Source organism: Triticum urartu, chromosome 5A (genome assembly GCF_056163025.1).
Source record: "Triticum urartu cultivar PI428250 chromosome 5A, HENAU_Tu73, whole genome shotgun sequence".
In the NCBI taxonomy this organism is placed as follows: Eukaryota; Viridiplantae; Streptophyta; class Magnoliopsida; order Poales; family Poaceae; genus Triticum; species Triticum urartu.
This window is the reverse complement of record NC_141877.1, coordinates 13,484,805-13,505,307: the sequence shown is the minus strand read 5'-3', so window position 1 is coordinate 13,505,307 and position 20,503 is coordinate 13,484,805. Positions and strand designations below refer to the sequence as shown.

Genomic DNA, 20,503 nt, shown 5'->3' with positions numbered 1-20,503 from the left:
CTGGATAGTTATTTTTATTACCTAATTATTATTGTTACGTCACTAAAACATATACAAGACTCAATTCAGGGTTTAAATTCCTACGACGACAAAGAAGTATCGGGTTTTTTTTGCCGTGTTTCTGCGTACACGTACTTGGGTATAATTCTCAGCTGCCATGACAACTGAAATTGCACGTTGCCTAGTCTGTTTATTTTTTCTTAAGAAAATGCAACTTTATTAGCCCAACCAAGTAGGATCTAAAATAACACAAGACAAATGGAGGATTGAAAGTTTGAAACACAACAAAATCCAACTCACCTCAGCATTTGTCAACCACAGCTTTTGTTGTTTCCATTCTTTGCTAAAGAACATTCGATTTTGTTTTTCAGACCACATAGTTTGATTTTATTTTTAGCTGACATGCATTAGAAGTTGCACATGCTTGATCTATTTCTTTTTAGAAACGAAAGCTTTATAATCCTTCCAATAAATAAGTGTTTTCCATAAATAAGACAAATATGGAGGCTGCAAACACAACAAAATCCAAGTCACCTCAGCATTTGTCAACCACAACTTTTGTTGTTTCCGTTTCTTTGCTAAACGACATTCTGACTAATTTGGTCGCAACTAGATTGTTCATTTCCACTCGAAAAAGGTCCGAAAGTGATGTGGCACGCTCCTCATGTTGCATGATCTGAGGAAATGATTGATTAGTTAGTGCACGAATGCAATGGATGTTGACTCGGTCTATTGCAAGTATAGATCCATCATCAGTAGCGCCACCGTGGCATCCTATACTATATGTCACATGGACTGGGATCAGATAACAAGCCTCTTGACAGTCACGGTGTAACATGCGCCTTCCTCCCGCGCCGCTTGCCGCATCGCATTCGTGCCGGCCCAGAGCATGCATCAGCCGGCATTGATCCCGCGATTTGACCAGACGGGAGGGCGGCACAGACGGACGCAATCTCTCAGGCGTCGCCGCTTCAATGCGGATGCCGCATCCCAAGAAATCAACTCCGGCATGTAAAAAAACGATCAACTGATTAGCGCAACAAAACAAAAAAATTGAATGAAAGTAATGACTCCCCGATTTCATTAACATAATAAATGTGATGTTTGTTTTTTTAATCTTGTTTCAGAAAATTAGGATGTCTTAAACTAGCTTTTTTTGAGAAATAGTATGTGCTAAACTAGATACTCCGTTACTTCGTCTTCATACATTTTAAGGGCCCGTTTGGAACACGGGAACTCAAAATATAGGAATAAGAAAAACCCAGCAATTGGGTTGCCATGTACCCTGGATTCCTTCCTTTAGGAATCAAAACCGCAGGAAGACTTTAAAACTGTCATTTGACTGTCATGCAGTAAAAATGCAGGAACTGTAGGCACAAATTGAAGAAAACATGAGGTAGAACCTCATGTTTGGATTCCTCCAGAATGCCTATGGAAATTCCCCATTTTATAGAAATTTCAAAGGGATGTAGGATAGTAATTTGTTTGTTCCAAATGAGACCAATGGTATTTTTCCTATAGGAATCCTATCCTCTAAAATTCCTACATTGTTCCTATGTTCCTAAGGGGGCTCCTAGCCCGGTTCCTTTTGTGTCGTAAAATTCGTCCGCGTTCAGAAAAGGTGATATATATGTGCAGGGAAAACATATTTAGCATAGTGTATTGGACAGAGTATTAAGATATTTGAGAAGTCTCGACTGTACTTGAGAGATCAGGACACACTGGTTTCCACCTCACACAGAGCACCCAAATGCAGCAGCAACAGTTTTAAGAATTTATTTTAATGGTGCTTCAGAGATCAGGACACAAAAAGAAGAAACATAAAAGATGTTAGTTGCAAGCACAATGTGGGGTTCCATAGGTATCTAGCTGCCCTTTGATCCCCTCTGCCATTAACCGTACATAGTGCCCTAGCAATCCACCATTTACTAGTGGGAGCAAGTGGCAGCTGCTGGCTACTTGATCATCTTTGCAGCATTGGTGGCCATCCTTGGTGGCGCGGCTAGGTAGCCTCAGCATGTTGAATGAGCGGGATGCCATTCACCAGCACAACATGCCTGACGTCAATTTGCATTTTGGATCACCCATGAACACGGCGAGTTTTTGTTCATGACGGATGCGGATCGACCACGTCCTCCGTTTGATGGTTCTACCGTCGATCTCGATCGGGTAAAATATCAAGAGTTCAAGATGTCGACCGAGCATATAGTGAAAAGTGTATTGAGTGGAATGGGCCAGAGCAGAAATAACACAAGGACTTGATCAGAAAGGAAAATATGCAAGGCCAACAGTAACCTGTAAGCAGCTGGCAGCGTCAGGATCTGATGCTCCTCGTAGCAAAATCCCAGTTCCCTCCTCCTGCTGCAGCCAAGCAAGGCAAAAAACAGGAATCCCCGGCCGGGAAAGCGGCCCTGAATTATGTGGTCAATGCAAGCATCTAGCTATCCTGATGAGCGGACGGATGGGTGCATGCATCGATGGTGAACCAAGTAAAGATTGTGGCTCTTCTCGAAAGAAGAAGAAGAAGAAAAAAAGGCAAAGATTGTGGCAAGCAGGCGATGGGTATCAATCAATCAAAGCAGAAAGATGAACCTAGTATATACTGCTGCCAGTAGATCTTTTTGTCAAAAGATAGTAAATACGAGTGAGATTGGGCCACAGCAGATATGGCACCAAAAGAAGTAAAAAACTTGCTTTCATTGAGAGTTGAACTCAAGACCTCCCGCTTACTAAACGGGTGCTCTAACCAACTGAGCTATGAAAGCTTGCTATCCTGTTTCATTTGAGATCTTACTTATCTGATAGCTAGACGAGAAGGCCTGCAAAAAATTGAAACAGGACAGACACTAATAAAGTGGGTAAAATCCTAACTCAAACTCGATCTCATTTGGAAGGTAAAAAAAGGAAAGTAAAAAAACAAATCTGCGACAAACGGTGAATTTTTACTATCTTGTCACTGTTCATTTTGTTGCTTCTCCTTTCCATGACCCCCACAAGTGGCCAAGCTTCATCCAGAAATTTTACAAGCTTCTCCTTCCTTTCTACATGCCGATGCCGCTCCCAACAAGGGAAGATCGACACAAATTGATGAAACACTGCATTCATGACAAGAACGCATTGGTTTTTTTACAGCTTGCGTTGTTTGGATTCTCACCAATGAAACTACAAAGGAATGCTTCGAGCAAAACAATACTACTCCCTCCGTTCCCAAATATAAATCTTTCTAGAGATTTCAACAAGTGACTACATACGGAGCAAAATGAGTGAATCTACACTTTAAAATATGTCTACATACATTCGTATGTTGTATTTCATTTGAAATGTTGAAAAAGATTTATATTTAGGAACGGAAGGAGTACATGGCAGAAAGTGCAGAGAGATGCCATGCATGGCCTTGCACAAGAACCTTCTTTTTTTGGCACAAGAATTCTTCGAGTGTCCTTGCCACCGATGCGCGCGCGCATCTCTCATGAGTCACTCTTGCTTGGCGGCGCAGGAACCATGGGAGTCCCACTGAGGAAGCATCCACACAATCGATGTCCCTGAGCAAAACAGAGTGGATTTATCAGACATCATGAAACTGAAACAGATGGTGCGTTCAGAGCCAGGTTCAGTACCTGCAAGGAATCCAACGGTGCTCAGGTTTGCTGCGGCCATGGTCTTGTATACCAAGTAGAAAAAAATACCGGGTCTAGGCCGGAGGTTGTAGGGGAAGGAGGGAGCTAGTCGTGGACGAACACGCGGACGCCGGCGGCTAGGCGCCGTCATGCGCGAGGAGGCGGCGGCTGAGAGGGAGATGGCGCAGGGAAGGAGGTGGCTAGGGTTAGGTCTCCCGACTCCTAAGGAAGCCGAGCAAATATTATTGCTTCTTACTTAATTTCAAAACGGATCTTTACATGAGTTTATATAATTCTCCTACTAAGATAATTGGGCTAAGCCCCTAATAACAATAAGATAGACTGGGTCACAACTAACTGGGCTAAGCCCCTAATATGCCGGTCATAACATTTCTCCTCGCCTGCACAAACAGCTCGTCCTCGAGCTGGAAGGCGGGGAAGCGCTTGTGGAACTCCTCGAGGTGATCAACCGTCGCCAAACACCTCCGCGACAGCTGGGGTGGGCAGGTTGCCTAGCCCGGCGGCAGCGGCGTCCTTCTCAATGTAGTCCGTAGCCTCCAGGGAGAAGAGTTGCGGGCAGATGTGGCCGGGCACATAGGGCTCGTCGCAGTTGAAGCACAACCTTGGCGGCGACGCTCGAGTAGCTCGGCCGTAGTGAGCCAGCAGAACGGCCGTGTCGCGGTCGCGGCGAGGGGTGCCGCGGAAGCCTATGTAGGCCGACCCTGCGCGGGAACGTCCGGCCAGGGTAGCGGCCCAGCGGCCCGGGACAGTAACGCCTGCTGGATGGCCACCGCGCGGCGCTCGAACACTCGAGCGTAGTACATGGCCGTCTGGAGGTCTTGGGGTCCCTGCAGCTCCAAGTCCACGCGGATATGATCCGGCAGACTGACGACGAAGAGCTCGGCCGGCTGGCGAGCCGTCACGCCGGGCGCATGGCATGCCAAGGCCTAAAAGCGGTTGGTGAAGTCCTGCACCGTAGAGGTGAAGGGGAGACGGCCCAACTCCGCCAGCCAGCTCCCGCGTATCGGTGGCCTGAAGCGAAGGAGGCAGAGCTCGCGAAAACGCTCCCATGGAGGCATGTCGCCCTCGTCCTGCTCGAGAGCGTAATACCAAGTCTGTGTGGCACCTCAGAGGTGATATGAAGCGAGCCAGGAGCGGTCTGACGCGAGCGTGCGTTGCCCCCGGAAGAACTGGTCACACTGATTAAGCCAGTTGAGGGGTCCCCGGTGCCGTCGTAGGTGGCGAAGGCGATCTTGGCGAAGCGCGGCGCCATCTGGGTATGGCCGCCGTGGGGGTACGGCTCGGCGGGCGGAGCAGCGGCACCGGGTCGGTGATCACATGGGGCCCCCGTAGAACGGCGGCGCGTCAAGGCCAACATAGGGGGCCCGTGGAGCTAGAGGACCCGCCGTACTGCGCCTGCTGTGACGGCACGTGCGGCGGTCCCGAGGCCACCGTGTAGACCGGCTGAGACGATGACTCGGTCAACCAGGCCGGTAGCGGGGACGGCGAGGGCGGGAACCGGACCTGGTGGAGCGGAACTCCCACTGGCGAGGTCGATGCGGGGCCAAAGCTGACCGGCGGTGGCTGCTGCAGCTACAATGGCTGCTGCGGTGTCGCACCGGGCAATGGCAGCAGCTTCTGCGGCGGAGGCCGCCAGGAGCGGCGGCTGCCACTGTAGCCAGGGCATGGTGGTGGCGATGGATGGCAGCTGCAGCGGCCCAGTGAGCGCGGCAAAGGCTGCCTGGTGCGGCGGCAGCCACAGCGGCCCATAGGAGCTGGCCAGGTACAGCCGGATCCCCTGGACGGCTGTGACGAGGTCATGGAGGATCCCGGTGACCTCCTCTGGAGTGTAGACGGCTGCTGGTGGAGCGGTGGAGGGCATCGGCATCTGGGCGGTGGAGGCGCCGGCGGTGGAGATCAGCGGCGCGGATGGGAAGGGTAGCGGCGCGGATGGGCAGGGCAGCGGCACGGTGTAGATGGCCAGCGACGCGGTGGTGGCGGTCGGCAGCGGAAGCGACAGGGTTGGCGGCGGTGAAGACATGATCGAAACTGAGCTATCTGATACCAAACTGGTAGAAACTAAGGTTCTACCGGATTTACGCCGAAGGTTGTAGGGGAAGGAGGGAGCTGGTTGTGGACGAACACGCGGACGCCGGCGGCTGGGTGCCGTCATGCCCGAGGAGGCGGCGGCTGAGAGGGAGATGGCGCAGGGAAAGAGGCGGCTAGGGTTAGGTCTCCCGGCTTCCTAAGGAAGCCGAACAAATATGATTGCTTCTTGCTTAATTCCAAAACGGATGCTTACACGAGTTTATATAAATCTTTTACTAAGATAATTGGGCTAAGCCCTTAATAACGATAAGATAGACTGGGTCACAACTAGCTGGGCTAAGCCCCTAATATGCCGGTCATAACAACATAACCTCCCGATCTTTATTTCTGTTCCCTTCAGCCCCTAGATCGGGCAAAATTAATCCCTGAATGGTTTTAACTCATCTTGGCGCTGACGTGGCAACAGTCAAATGGTGGTTTTGACCTATGGGTGGGCCTCCATCAGGTGGATCCATGATTTGCCGTCGCCTACCTCCTCGAGCATCGCCCCCTCGCACCCGAACCCTGCCCCGCCTCCGACTGACGCCGGTGATTGTCGAAGTTCCAAGGCGCCACCCCGAGCGCCCCGCTTCTCCTTCCTCCCTTCTCTTTCCTCTCCCTCTCTCTTCCCTCGTATCTCTCTCTCTCAGGTACATGTCGCTCCGCCGCCACAAGCCCGTCGCCGTACCATCTTCACACTGCCGCCGGAAGATATTGATGTCAGATCAGATGGGGGCGCCACCCTCGGATCTGGTCGTCCCTCGCCTCCCCGCGCCGCCTGCATCGCTATGGCGCCGCCACCTTCACGTCCATGGCCGACCCTTGCTACCGCATCCACACTCCTGGCCGGCCGCCTCCGGTCAACGGCAGGCCACGACCTCCGCAGCCGCCTTGACCATCGCCCCGGCCTCCTCTGCGCACGGCTGCGCCGGAGCACGACCGCGCCGATGCGCCACCGCTGAAGCCCTCCACACCAGTGACCTCAGAGCAGGACCGCGCTGATGTGGCATCATTAGTTTAGGTCCCCTTCTATTAATCTGAGACATTGACATGTGGGCCCCCTTCATCACTAGGGTTAGTCTGAAACATTGACATGTGGGTACCCTTCTGTTAACGATGCAATTAGGGCTAAATTAGTCCCTTGTTAATCCCCGTGCAACCGAGATGTGGGCCCCATGTGTCATATTTGACCGGGCCCAACAGTCAATGAGAGTGTCTAGCTGAGAGGGACCCATCCGCAGGCCAAATACCGTCTTTGACTGTGTCCACGTCAGCATTCGGTATGGGCAAAATCAGCCAGGGACGTTTTTTGCTCGGTTTGAGATTGTTTAGGGGGTAAGGGAACTGAAAGATTAATAGTAAAATGGACTTTTTTCTAGCAAGTTATTCAGTGAGGAAATGTCCGAGGGCGTAGACGAACGACAGGAAGGTGGCTAGGTACAGAGGCCTGTTGTCCAGGTTCAGTGCGCACAGGAAGCACAGCGTGCAGGTCAGCAGCGTCCAGATTAGGATTCAGTTTGTCCGTGCACATCGGTCACTGCATGTAAGAGAACAAGGTTAATCATCTCGTAGGTACGATTTGTTTTTCTCAGAAAAAAAAAGTCTTCTTATGCACATGATCCAGAAGGAACGATGGACTGCAGATATTGACAGTTGTAAACACTGCGACAGATCGAGAATGTCAGCAGCTTGTTTAACTGAAGGTGGGCATGGGGCAGATCTGCAGCCCCAGTTTACTCCCACAATTCTGAACAGTGCACACTGACAGACAAAATCCCAGTGATCCAGTGGGGTGCGGCTGTGCTGCATTCTCTGCCGCGCATATCAGCCCGGGTCTAGTCAGAAATCGAGCAATCGAGAGGTGGGGATGGAGAAGGAGGGGGCACAGGCACACACTCTGCGTCCGGGAGAAGACGGCAACGCGGAGCACCCAGATGTTGAAGAAGCCGAACCAGACGGAGGCGAGGCGGAGGGAGCCCACCTGCCAGCATCAGCCACCACCCCAGCGCCGGAATGCCCTGACACTCCACCATGCTTGCTTTCTCCTTGATCTCCCCGGACGGCGGCCGGCGGCGATGGTGCTTCGTCGAGCAGATCGATCTCGTCTCAGTAGAGCAGAGCACGTAATTGGTCAACAGGCGGGTGTGTCTGTGTGTGGCGGTTGGAATTGACGTGGTGGTGGGCTGGGCTGTACTGTGGTATGCTGATAGGGCCCGACTTTCTTCTTTTCGAGATACTTGGCCCGTACCGGCCTATAAGCTGCCAGGTATGTGCATGCAGCGACTGAGATGCATGAAGCTCTTTATTTATTTATTTGAACGAAAATACTAGTTCCACACCTCAAAAAATATATACACATAGACATATAATTGTAGTATACACGTATAAAATTTCATGAACACTCATGTTCATATAAAAGACAAATACATAGGTTAAAATGAGTTTTTCTTTGTTATTTTTGGGCCAGATATCTGTCTTTTTTTTATATAGCATGCAAATAATTGAATCAGTTGATGAAACTTCATACATACTTCAATAACATGCGTATGTATTTGTAGAAAAAAATGAAAAAAAAATGAAACTTAAATATATTTTCATTTTTTAATAAAAAGAGGCTCCATGGAGACGTCCTTTGCAAATTGCAACGCTGCACTCGCCAGGGATCACAGTTTAGGGGAGAAAGAAAAATGCCATGCTATCTGAGGGCATCTCCAATGGCATCCAAACCATACTCATCTATTTGTTCATGGGCATGTTCGCACCTTTCCGAACTTCCTTACTTGACCCTCCCTTTGAAGCGAGAATGGGGGATATCGGACCGTCAGGAACAAAAATGAGGGAGTCTCTTGTATGGTCATTTTGTTAATATTGAAATGGGAGAACCCTTTAGCGGTGACAGAAGATATTTGTGCAAGGCTTTATTTATGCCGGACTACCAACCATCTAGGAGTATTTATTTTTGTTCTCGTTCGGCCACACCCATCAACTTATATGACTCTTTTCTTAACATAGATGGGCCGAGAAGGACCCAGAGATATAGCTTTCCGGTTAATTATGAAGCGGTGCCAATACAAAGCTCCACAGAGGATTCAAAAGAAAGAAAGTTACAACCACGTCCCATAATTGCACAAGAAGGACCTTAGCCTGAGGATAAGAAAAGCAGTCAGGTCCAATAATAATCTTTGCTAAATCGCTTGGAGATGTTCTGGCCACTGCCGAAGACGTCACTTGGCGCCCCGGCATGCATCGGCATCGCACACTGGCCAACTTCAGGAGAAGCCAGCGGGAGGGATCGATGGACTGCAAGCTAAAACTACGTACATTGCCTCCCATAAGGCATCGAAGCCACAAACGTCAGATTCCAGGTGCCAACACTCTTCGGGGTAGCCCTTTGTCGTAATGGTCACCGGTGAGGCTTCAAGGCCAACAGCCAAGCACCACTTGCTTGCCCTCCACGGGAGGGCAAAGGCCATAGCCGGCGCCGTAACTCCTTCGCCAGAGCCGATGAGGATGAACCGCTGCCCCCTTTTTTTTTTTGAAAAGGGGGACTCTTCGGTCTCTGCATCAGAACAATATATACGACCAACTTTATAAATAAGAAAATAGGTTCAACAAAGTCTTAAAGTCTCCAACGAAAGTAAAGAAAAACTCACAAAGAGCCAAAAGACCAAAAACAAAACTAGCCAAAAGAAGCCATAACCGGCTGGCATAAGAGAGATAGGTAAACTAATTGCTTATCCTATTACATGACCGTTATCCAAACCGGTTGAAGATATCTCGTGCTACCATCTCCCATCGGATAGATCCAGTAACCAAACGCTCCCAGGGCTCGTCGGAGTGAGTAGCGACCACATACGGATCAACGCAGTGGCTCAGAAGATAACCTGGAAAAAATGAATATTTGTTGCTCTGTTAAAAACCAAATAATTTATGCAGTTCCATACTGCCCATAATAAAGCACATGCTCCTACGTGAATGTGTCGTGTTGTTTCCGACTTTATTCTGTTAAGCCACGTTGCAAATAACGTGCTGACAGAACTCGGAGGAGTAATATTAAAAGCAATATGGACCGACCGCCATAAGACTTTTGCCAACGGGCACTCGAAAAAAAGGTGTTTGATGGTTTCATCCCGATCGCAGAAGCTACACCTAGTAGGTCCTGTCCAGTTACGCTTTACCAAATTATTCTTGGTCAAGATTACTTGTTTATGTACAAACCACATAAACACTTTGATTTTCAAAGAAACTTTAACAACCCAAACATATTTGGAACTAGGAATGGAGCTTGAATTGATAACATCAAGATACATTGATTTGACTGTAAACTCTCCAGACCTAGTAAGTTTCCAACGTAACTTGTCGGGTTGTTGAGAAAGCTGAACCTCCATCAGTCTACTCACTAGATGGAGCCACTCTTCCCAACGATTACCAGCTAGCGTCCTCCTGAACTGAATATTAAGGGGAGTGGATTGAAGTACCGTTGCAACGACCGCATCACGTCGTTGAACAATGCGATAAAGAGACGGATATTGAAGTGCAAGGGGGTCTCTCCGATCCAAGTATCCTCCCAGAATCATGTGGTAGCACCATTACCTATAATAAACTTTGTCCTATTAAAAAAGCCAATTTGTCTCTCATAAGCCCTTTCCAAAAGGGTGAGTCAGTTGGCTTCGCTGTCACCTAGGACAAAATTTTGGATTGAAGATACTTGCTACGAAGGATCTGTGCCCAAGTAGCATCAGTCTCGATAGATAGCTTCGACAGCCACTTGCTAAGAAGACATCTGTTCTTGACCTCGAGGTTCTCAATGCCAAGACCCCCTTGGTCTTTCGGTCGACAGATAATATCCCATTTGATGAGTCTGTACTTTCTTTTTAGTTCATCACTCTGCCAAAAGAATCGGGATCGATAGAAGTCCAGTCTTTTTTTAACTCCCACTAGGACCTCAAAGAACGATAAAAGAAACATAGGCATACTCGTGAGAACCGAATTAATCAGAATTAATCGGCCTCCGTAAGACATGAGCTTGCCCTTCCAGCAACTCAGTTTCTTTTCAAAGCGATCCTGGATACACTTCCATTCCTTGTTTGTCAGCTTACGATGGTGAATTGGTATACCTAAATACGTAAAAGAAAAAGTCCCCAATTCGCATACAAACAATTGCCTATAAACCTCTTGTTCCTCATTGGCTCTACCAAAACAGAACAATTCGCTTTTGTGAAAGTTAATCTTTAACCCGATCAATTGTTCAAATAAGCACAACACCAGCTTCATATTTCTTGCTTTTGCCAAGTCATGCTCCATAAAAATGATCGTATTATCAGCGTACTGTAGGATAGACACACCTCCATCGACTAGATGAGGCATCAATCCACCCACCTGACCAGCCTCCTTAGCTCTTCCTATCAGAATTGCCAACATATCAACTACGATGTTGAACAAGATAGGAGACATTGGATCCCCTTGTATCAGGCCCTTATGTGTCTGGAAGTAGTGACCTATGTCGTCATTCACTTTAATTCCAACACTCCCTTTTTGCGTGAAAGATTCTACCTGGCGTCGCCAGGCTTCTTCAAAACCTTTCATATGCAAGGCCTGTTGAAGGAATGACCATTTGACTTTATCGCACACTTTCTCAAAATCCACTTTAAAAACAACTCCATCTAGTTTTTTCGAGGGAATTTCATGGAGCGTTTTATGAAAGACCACAACCCCTTCTAGGATGTTTCTGTCCGGCATGAAAGCAGTTTGGGAATGCTGCATCACAGAATGCGCAATCTGTGTGAGCCTATTAGTCCCCACCTTGGTGAAAATTTTGAAACTAACATTGAGAAGACAGATCGGCCTGAACTGCTCAATTCTCACAACCTCTGTTTTCTTAGGAAGCAATGTTATTGTTCCAAAATTTAAGTGAAATAACTGAAACTGTCCAGAGAATAAATCATGGGACATCGGTAACAAATCCCCTTTAATAATATGCCAACACTTTTTATAGAATTCCGCCGGAAATCCATCCGTCCCTGGGGCTTTATTGTTTTTCATCTGTGTAATGGCATCAAACACCTCTTTCTCAGAAAACGGGGCTATCAAAATATCATTGTCATCAGCAATGAGTTGACGCACATCCTCAATCCTAGACTCATCCAGGGACACACAATTATCCTCTGGAGACCCAAACAGTTGCTTGTAATATTCGGTAATGTATAATTTTAGGTTATCCTGTCCTACAATCGTGCCTTCATCTTGTTCAAGCTAAAAGATTCTCTTCTTTCTGTGCTTGCCATTAGCAACGAAGTGAAAGAATTGAGTGTTCGCGTCCCCCTGGACAACTTTGCGAACCTTAGCTCGCAGCACCCACTTTAATTCATCTTCACGGAGAAGATCTTTCAACCTCATCTCCGCTTCTAGTTTAGCATGCAGCTCCGTGGCTTGCAAAATTGTGGACTCGAATTTTAATTCTAGGGACTGAATAAGTGTAAGAAGCCTTTCCTTCTCGACCTTATATATCCCACTAAGATGCTTGGCCCACCCACGCAAGAAACTTCTCAAATGCCTTATCTTATTCTGCCAGCGCTCAACCGAAGTCCTACCTCCTACATCCTTAGCCCATTCCCTGGCTACCAGATCTAAGAAGCCTTCCCGTTCAAACCATGGCAGCTCGAAAGAGAATGAGTTTTTGTTCCCCATGTGGGTTGGCTCACCCAATTCCAGAAATAAAGGCGTATGGTCAGAAATTCCACGTGTAAGTGCCTGGACTATAACGAAAGGGAATTTAATTATGTTCCCACTCGACACTTGCTAAGACTCGATCCATCTTTTCAAACATCGGATTTGGCAAAGCATTAGCCCAAGTAAATTTTCTACCCGAAAGCTCTATCTCTCTCAGATTCAAGCTTTCTATGATTGTGTTAAACATAAACGACGATCTGCCGTCGAAGTTATCATTGTTCTTTTCCTCTCTCCTCCTAATGATATTAAAATCTCCCCTAACCAAAATTGGGAGATGCTCAGAGCTGCAAATCCTAACAAGATCCGCCAAGAACTCTGGTTTGAGCTCAGGCTGCGCGGCACCATAAACCGCCACCAGAGCCCAATTAAACCCATCAGCTTTCGACCGTACCCGAAACTTAATTGCGAAATCGCCCATCACTACACTTCAGACTTCCAACGAATCACATCTCACTCCAAGTAAGATCCCACCCGATCTTCCTCTCGGAGTGTAGGGGAACGTGATAGAAAACAAAAATTTCGGTATAGCGAGCACGCCCAGGATCACTATGGAGACTGCATACAAGGTTTGATCTGTTCCGTACCGACTCGAAGTGCAGCAGAAGAAGAGTCGGTGGAGATCGTTGGTGCAGATCCCCGCAACTAGGATTTACAACCTCCCAACCGCGAGGATGTACTCCCTCGCCGGACAGACCTTCGTGAGGTGGTCGGACAGTCCCCTGGACGATGTCGCGGACAGCCCTTCGGGAGGACACTCGAACAGCCCCTTGGGTAAAAGACCGAAACTACGACCTCTCTATGAGGTTGCACACATACGATGTCAGCTATCCGGCAGGGCTTCGCCGTCCAGAACTAGTTCATGCTGGAACCCAGACATCCTTACGGCTCTATGGAACTCTTTTCGTGGGAGGGAGAGAAGAAGCCAGATAATGCATGGCATGTGTATGAGAGCAAGGGATGATTGTGGAGGGCTGCCCCTCCACCTCTATTTATAGGAAATCCCAAGGGGTAGGGTAGTTTAACACAAAAACCCAAAATGCACATGAATGAAGTCCTTCCTTAAGGGCATAAGAGTGAAAACCAAGGAACAAGAGGGGCTCCAAGGTGGAGCCCCAAGTGTGGCTGGCCACATCCCTTGGGGGCCCCCATGAGGGCCTCCCAATCCATCCATGTAATCCCTAGATCTTTTGGAAAGATCCCCTTTAGATATTTTCCCAAAAAGCAACCAATCAGTCCATTTCACTACGACGACATTTTTCAGCGTCCGTTCGAATTGGAAATATTTATGTGGGCTTAGAACATTTCCAGTACCCACCAAAATTATTTTCAACGCGTTCCGAAACAATTCCGGTTTAGTGATTTTCATCTGCGAAAAGCATCTGAAGTGGTTCCGGCAGCTCCGAAGCTTATCCGGTTATTATCCCAGAAAATTCCAAATGCTTCCAGAATGATTCTGGCACCCTCCAAGAATTATCAGGCATGTGCCGAAACCAATTTGACTTAATGGTATCCCCTGAAACAACTTTTCAGTTTCATCGAAACTCATCCGATGACCTCTCTCTGCGAAACCTTTCCCGCTGTCCGAAACTTTTCCGGTGTCCGAAACTTTTTCGGTGATTTTCTCTCAGACTCCTTGTCTAGTATTCAACAGATATATGACCCTTAAGCGTGTGACCCTATAGGTTCGGTGAAGTATAGGCATGACCCGGAACCCCTTCCGATCAATGATCAACATCGGAGCCGTGTACACCCACATTAACCCCTATACCCACATGAATGAATATTCGAGTGAACCTCCAGTTGTCGTGTGCTATTCATGTTGCTTCGCGATATGTTACAAATACCCGAGGTGAGACATGTTGGCATTCCCGTGGGTCAACAACTTGTCCACTATGCTAGTTACCTCGTTACCGGCATTGTTCTCTTTTCTCGTTTCCGTGTTCCGGCATCCTAGTGATCAAATCACAAGGTGTCTGGCCAGACGATTATGGATATCGTAACACCGAGAGGGCCCGAGAATATCTCTCCATCGTCAGAGGAGCAAATCCCAATCTTGAGCTATCTCGTTACTTGCCATACTTTTCCGTGAACCCGTAAGCTGCCGTAATAGCCACCCAGTTACGGATGACGTTTAACAAACCCCAAAGTTCATGAAGCAAGTACGAAGGAACTCGATACTCTCATGGTCTAAGGAATTATGCAAACATTAACTATCTGTGTGTTATTAACCATAAACTTGTGATGAAAAGAATCTCATAGCATAACATCAATTTGGGTCGATTCAACACAAGTGTTCTACCAACATCGCGCCCTCAGAATTGCCAGCATAGACATGCCCATGATCAGGAAAACAGGATCATCATGCAATACATGAGCCAGTCTTAGAGGCAAGACTAGGAATACATTTTACCGTTTAGTATACCACACGTGCACATGAGTTTCCCTCCGAGCCTCGTGGATATTGCAGACTTGAGAATCATTGCAGTTATAGCATGGAAGCTAAACATTCATTACAAACTTTGGAGATACAAAATAACTATTATTACTGCCTCTAGGGCATATCTCCTATAGACTCCCACTTGCACTAGAGTCATAATCCAGTTACATGGCTTCCCTAACACCAACGGCTATCCGGTGCTGCTCATGCTTTGCTCGTGGTAGAGGCTTTGTCATCGGGTCTGAGACGTTCAGATCCGTGTGAACTTTGCGTACTTTCACTAAACCCGCTTCGACATGATGTCGGGTGAGTTTATATTTGCGTTCAATATGTCTTGTCTTATGGTGCGAACTTGGCTCCCTTGCCTGAGCCACGGCGCCACTATTATCACAATAGATCTCCACCGGGTCCTGGGCACTAGGAACCACACCAAGGTCTTCAAGAAATTGCTTGATCCATACCGCCTCCTTGGAGGCTTCTGAAGCAGCAACATATTCTGCCTCCGTCGTAGAATCCGCCACAGTCTTTTGTTTGGAACTTTTCCAATCAACTGCGCCACCGTTCAATATGAAAACATAGCCTGATTGAGATTTGAAGTCATCTGGGTCAGTCATGAAGCCTGCATCAGTGTAACCACTTACAATGAGCTCTTCATCACCTCCGTACACAAGGAGTAAATCCTTGGTCCTTCTGAGGTACTTAAGAATACCCTTGACTGTGGCCCAGTGTTCCAATCCTGGATCACTTTGGTACCGGCTGCTAACACTTAGCGCATAGGAAACGTCCGGTCTTGTACATAGCATGGCATACATAATAGAACCAACTGCTGAGGCATATGGAACATCATTCATTTGCACTCGCTCATCGAGAGTCCGAGGACACTGATTCTTGCAAAGCACTGTGCCAGGTGACATGGGGAGAAGGCCCTTCTTGGAGTTCTCCATGTTGAACCTTTTCAACACCTTGTCAATGTACGTGCTTTAGCTAAGCGCTATCAGGCGTTTTGATCTATCTCTATAGATTCTGATGCCTAATACATATGCCGCTTCACCTAAGTCTTTCATTGAAAAACTTTTCTTCAATGAGTCTTTTATTTCGCTAAGAAAATTCACGTCATTTCCAATCAATAATATGTCATCCACATACAAGATTAGAAATGCTTTTGCGCTGCCACTAAACTTCTTGTAAACACAAGATTCTTCGTCATTCCTGATGAAGCCAAATTCTTTGACCACTTCATCAAAACGAATGTTCCAGCTCCTTGATGCTTGCTTCAGACCATAAATGGCTTTCTGAAGTTTGCATACCTTTCCAGCATCCTTATGAACGACAAAACCTTCTGGCTGTATCATGTATACATCCTCTTTGAGGTTTCCATTTAGGAAAGCTGTTTTGACATCCATCTGCCATATTTCATAATCGAAATAAGCAGCAATTGCTAGTAATATCCGAACAGACCTAAGCATAGCTACGGGCGAGAAAGTCTCGTCGTAGTCCACTCCTGGAACTTGTGTGAACCCTTTCGCGACAAGTCTAGCTTTGTGGATAGTAATATTACCATCCACATCTGTCTTCCTTTTGAAAATCCATTTACAACCAATCGGCTTTACGCCTTCAGGAAGTTCTTCCAAGTTCCAAACTTGGTTTTTGTACATGCATTCCATTTCGGATTTCATGGCCTTGTGCCATTCCTTTGAGCTGGGCCCCACCATCGCTTCCTTGTAGTGCGCAGGTTCATCGTCTTCAAGAATGAAGATTTCATTATGAAACCACTCAGGTGGCCGGATAGCCCTACCTGATCTGCGCGGTTTGGTTACAACATTGTCCGAAGTCTCCGCATCATATGCCACAACTTCAGGCTCAGTTGTAGGGATAATTAGCGGAATTTCTTCCGGTTTCTTAGCCATATCAACTGTTGCCGAAGATTCACTAATCTCATCAAGTTGTACTGTCCTCCCACTTAATTGTTTGGTGAGAAACTCGTTCTCAAGAAATTGTCCATTTCTGGCAACAAACACTTTGTTATCGGACGGGTGGTAGAAGGAATACCCAATTGTTTCCTTGGGATAACCTACAAAGTAACATTTGTCTGATCTGGGATCTAGTTTGGTAGGTTGTAAACGTTTTACGTATACCTCACAACCCCAAATCTTGAGATGCGACAAACCGGGTTTCTTCCCGTTCCATAACTCGTATGGTGTCGTCTCAACTGATTTAGACGGTGCTCTGTTAAGTGTGTGAGCAGCAGTTTCCAGTGCGTGACCCCAAAAAGATATCGGAAGATTTGTAAAAGACATCATCGACCTTACCATGTCCAACAAGGTTCGGTTACGTTGTTTCGATACTCCATTTCTTTGTGGAGTTCCGGGAGGCATAAGCTGCGAAACGATTCCATGGTCATTTAGATGTTGGCCAAACTCATGACTAAGATATTCGCCTCCGCGATCAGATCACAGAAACTTAATCTTTTTGTTATGATGATTTTCTACCTCATTCTGAAATTCTTTGAACTTTTCAAAGGTTTCTGACTTATGCTTCATTAAGTAGATATAGCCATACCTAGTCAAATCATCAGTAAAAGTCACGAAGTAGAAATACCCACCCCGTGCGCCTGTGTTCATTGGACCACATACATCACTATGTATTATTTCCAATAATTCACCCGCCCGTTCAGGATGACCCGTGAACGGCGTCTTGGTCATTTTCCCCATTAGGCAAGCTTCACATGTGTCAAATGACTCAAAATCAAAGGACGGTAAAACTCCATCTTTATGGAGTTTTTGCATGCGTTTCTTTCCGATGTGGCCAAGCCGACAGTGCCACATGAAAGTGGTGGTGGTATCACCCTTCTTAAGGTGTTTAGCATTCACGTTAAAGACATCATTTCCACATTCAAGATTTAGTATGAAAAGGCCCCCAACAATGGGTGCAAATCCGTAAAACATATCCTTACAATAAAGTGAACAACCATTGTTCTCAGACTTGTACGAATACCCATCGTGTACTAAACATGATCCGGAGATAATGTTTCTACACAACAGTGGAACAAAATAACAGTTACTTAGTTCTAAGATAAATCCTGAAGGGAGACGTAGAGGCATAATGCCGACGGCTTGAGCGGCGATCCCAGCGCCGTTCCCGACGCGCATCACGACTTCATTCTTTGCCAGCTTGCGCACCTTCTGAAGCCCCTGTATCGAGTTGCAAATGTGAGCAACCGATCCGGTATCAAATACCCAAGACTTAGAATTTTCGCTAGCAAGCAAAACGTCAATGACATTAACTTGTATTATACCTTTTTCGGTTTTCCCGGTCTTCTTATCTTCCAGATACTTCTTGCAGTTTCTCTTCCAGTGTCCTGTGCCCTTGCAGTAGAAGCACTCAGTTCCATTCTTGGCTCTGCCCTTAGAGTTGCTTTGGGAGCCGGTCTTACCGGCGCCCTTGCACTTCTTTGGCTTGCCTTTCTTTTTGAAACTGGCGGTTTTATTCACAAGCAACACTTGCTTGCGATTTTTCCGCAATCCTCCTTCTGTAGTTTTCAGCATGGCGAGCACCTCTTCCGGTGTCTTCTCCATCCCTGTCATGTTGTAGTTCATGAAAAAACCGTCGTAAGACGGGGGGAGTGAAGAAAGCAACATGTCCATCATATGGCCAGGTGGAAGTGGAAATTCTAGGGCTTTAAGCCTTTCAGAATAGCCAATCATTTTGACCACGTGTTCACCAACTGAACTACCCTCAGCCATCTTGCATTCCATCAAAGCCTTCATGATATCAAATCGTTCAGACTTTGCGGTTTCCTTGTACAGAGCATCCAATTCCCGGATCATATCACGGGGTTTATGGAATTCAAAACGTTTTTGAAGCCCTGGACTCATGCAAGCTAGCATGAGGCACTGCACTAAGTTGTGACCATCATCCTTAGTGGCCTAGACATTTTGTTCATCTTCTGGGGCCTCTACCGCCGGTTTAGCTGGAAGAGCAGTTTCAAGCATGTACAATTTCTTAGCGCTCCGGAGGACAATCCTCAGGTTACGGACCCAGTCCGCATAGTTGTTTCCAGTCGTAGCTAACTTCTCTTTCTCTAACATCGGGACTAAGTTGAACGCAGTGTTGCGAGCCATTTGATCTACAACGAAAAATACAAGTTTCACTTAGACTTTTTTTATAATGAAATTTGCACTAGTGAATAAACATTTTTATTCTAAAGTGCGCTCCCACTCAAATCAATATCTCTCATAATTGATTTAGGGTGATTCAAGATCCAGATTTCTATTCGATGCCATTGACGGGTTCATCAATGATGACACCAATTTCAATCGGTAGGCCAACTTGCTGATCACATCTCTATGTGATTCTTGTTCATCTTTCGATGGGCGTGTTCCGAGCTCTGGACTCTCCTGCCTGAACGTCAAAGACAACCAAGTGATCTTGTTGTGAGGTCTGACCTCACCCGCCTCATTCCTCTCGATTCGTTCGTGCTCATGTGTACATGGCGCACCCCGAAAAGATATGAATTTCAGACGGTGCTACACTTGGGTGAACACTAACTACTTTGATATTTTAAGTTTGAGAGATCACCCTAATAAAAGCGACTGCCGCACAATCAAGAAGGGTGTATCGAGAGGGATAAACATCTCAGGCAATTCATAATAGCATGATATGGTATAGCCTCTTCTGACGAAGAAGTTAAGTATTTCTTCATCTTCGGCATTCGCGTCGGTGTTCACCTTTGCGAAGATTGCCACCACCTTATCGATGCACCAGATAATATCACTATCTCCATAGCAAATAAAATAAATGCATTACTTAAGGTTGACACGTAGGTCATTAAAGTGCAATCATATGGCTCCAGTCATCATGCCGAATCATGACACGCAGGTCATGTTAATTACATCATATAGTCATCTCATACACAATCAAATTGAATATGAGCATTGCTATACCACATCACATGCACATCCTACAAAACCAAGTTAGACGCCTCTAATCGGTTTATGCAAAATTTTATTTTACGTGGCTTCTAAGGTTTTGACTTAAACCACAACTACCAACATTTTATCATCAAGTATGATTATTCAAGTTGCTAGATTAACATCTTGGGGTGTATGAAACACGAGATAATTAAATCTCGGGCCCCATACTAAACTTCGTCATACGCATGATCCCCGTGCAGATCATATCTGCAATGCCCTTTCATCTGCGAATTTCATCTTTCTTTTGACTATGGCAGAACCCAAAGAACTGATAGCACTTCCATGATCAATTAGGATCACGGATTGTCAGAACTTTGTCAAATTCCACCATGCTGTCTCGAGATTGAGCAAACGCAAATTCTAGGGAAGCAACAAGAACGTCGGGTAACTGATTTCATCTGTCACCCGCATAAATAATTTTCGGCAATAGATCTCATCTACTCCAAAATTATATTATGCAATACCCATACATCTCCATGTATTCTAGATCGTAACCTGCATCTACTCATAGCACGGCTCTGATACCACTGTAGGGGAACGCGACAGAAAACAAAAATTTTGGTATAGCGAGCACGCCCAGGACCACTATGGAGACTGCATACAAGGTTTGATCTGTTCCGTACCGACTCGAAGCGTAGCAGAAGAAGAGTCGGTGGAGA

At 46.6% G+C, this 20,503-nt stretch overlaps 1 protein-coding gene, 1 non-coding gene and 1 pseudogene across 2 annotated transcripts; all 3 read right to left on the bottom strand.

The window, feature by feature from the left end:
* Positions 1-2,691: 2,691 nt before the first annotated feature.
* On the bottom strand, positions 2,692-2,765 carry TRNAT-AGU (transfer RNA threonine (anticodon AGU)). The gene has a single exon. It is a non-coding gene; the product is annotated as a tRNA-Thr (tRNA).
* A 709-nt stretch (positions 2,766-3,474) lies between these two features.
* On the bottom strand, positions 3,475-7,738 carry LOC147967484 (ergosterol biosynthetic protein 28-like; annotated as a pseudogene).
* A 10,289-nt stretch (positions 7,739-18,027) lies between these two features.
* On the bottom strand, positions 18,028-18,748 carry LOC147967483 (uncharacterized). Its single transcript, XM_087522477.1, has 2 exons — positions 18,167-18,748; positions 18,028-18,062 (listed from the first exon to the last, which is right to left on the bottom strand). The coding sequence occupies exons 1-2, from the start codon at positions 18,744-18,746 to the stop codon at positions 18,028-18,030; spliced, it is 615 nt and encodes a 204-aa protein (XP_087378603.1). The 5' UTR covers positions 18,747-18,748.
* Between the last annotated feature and the right edge of the window lie 1,755 nt (positions 18,749-20,503).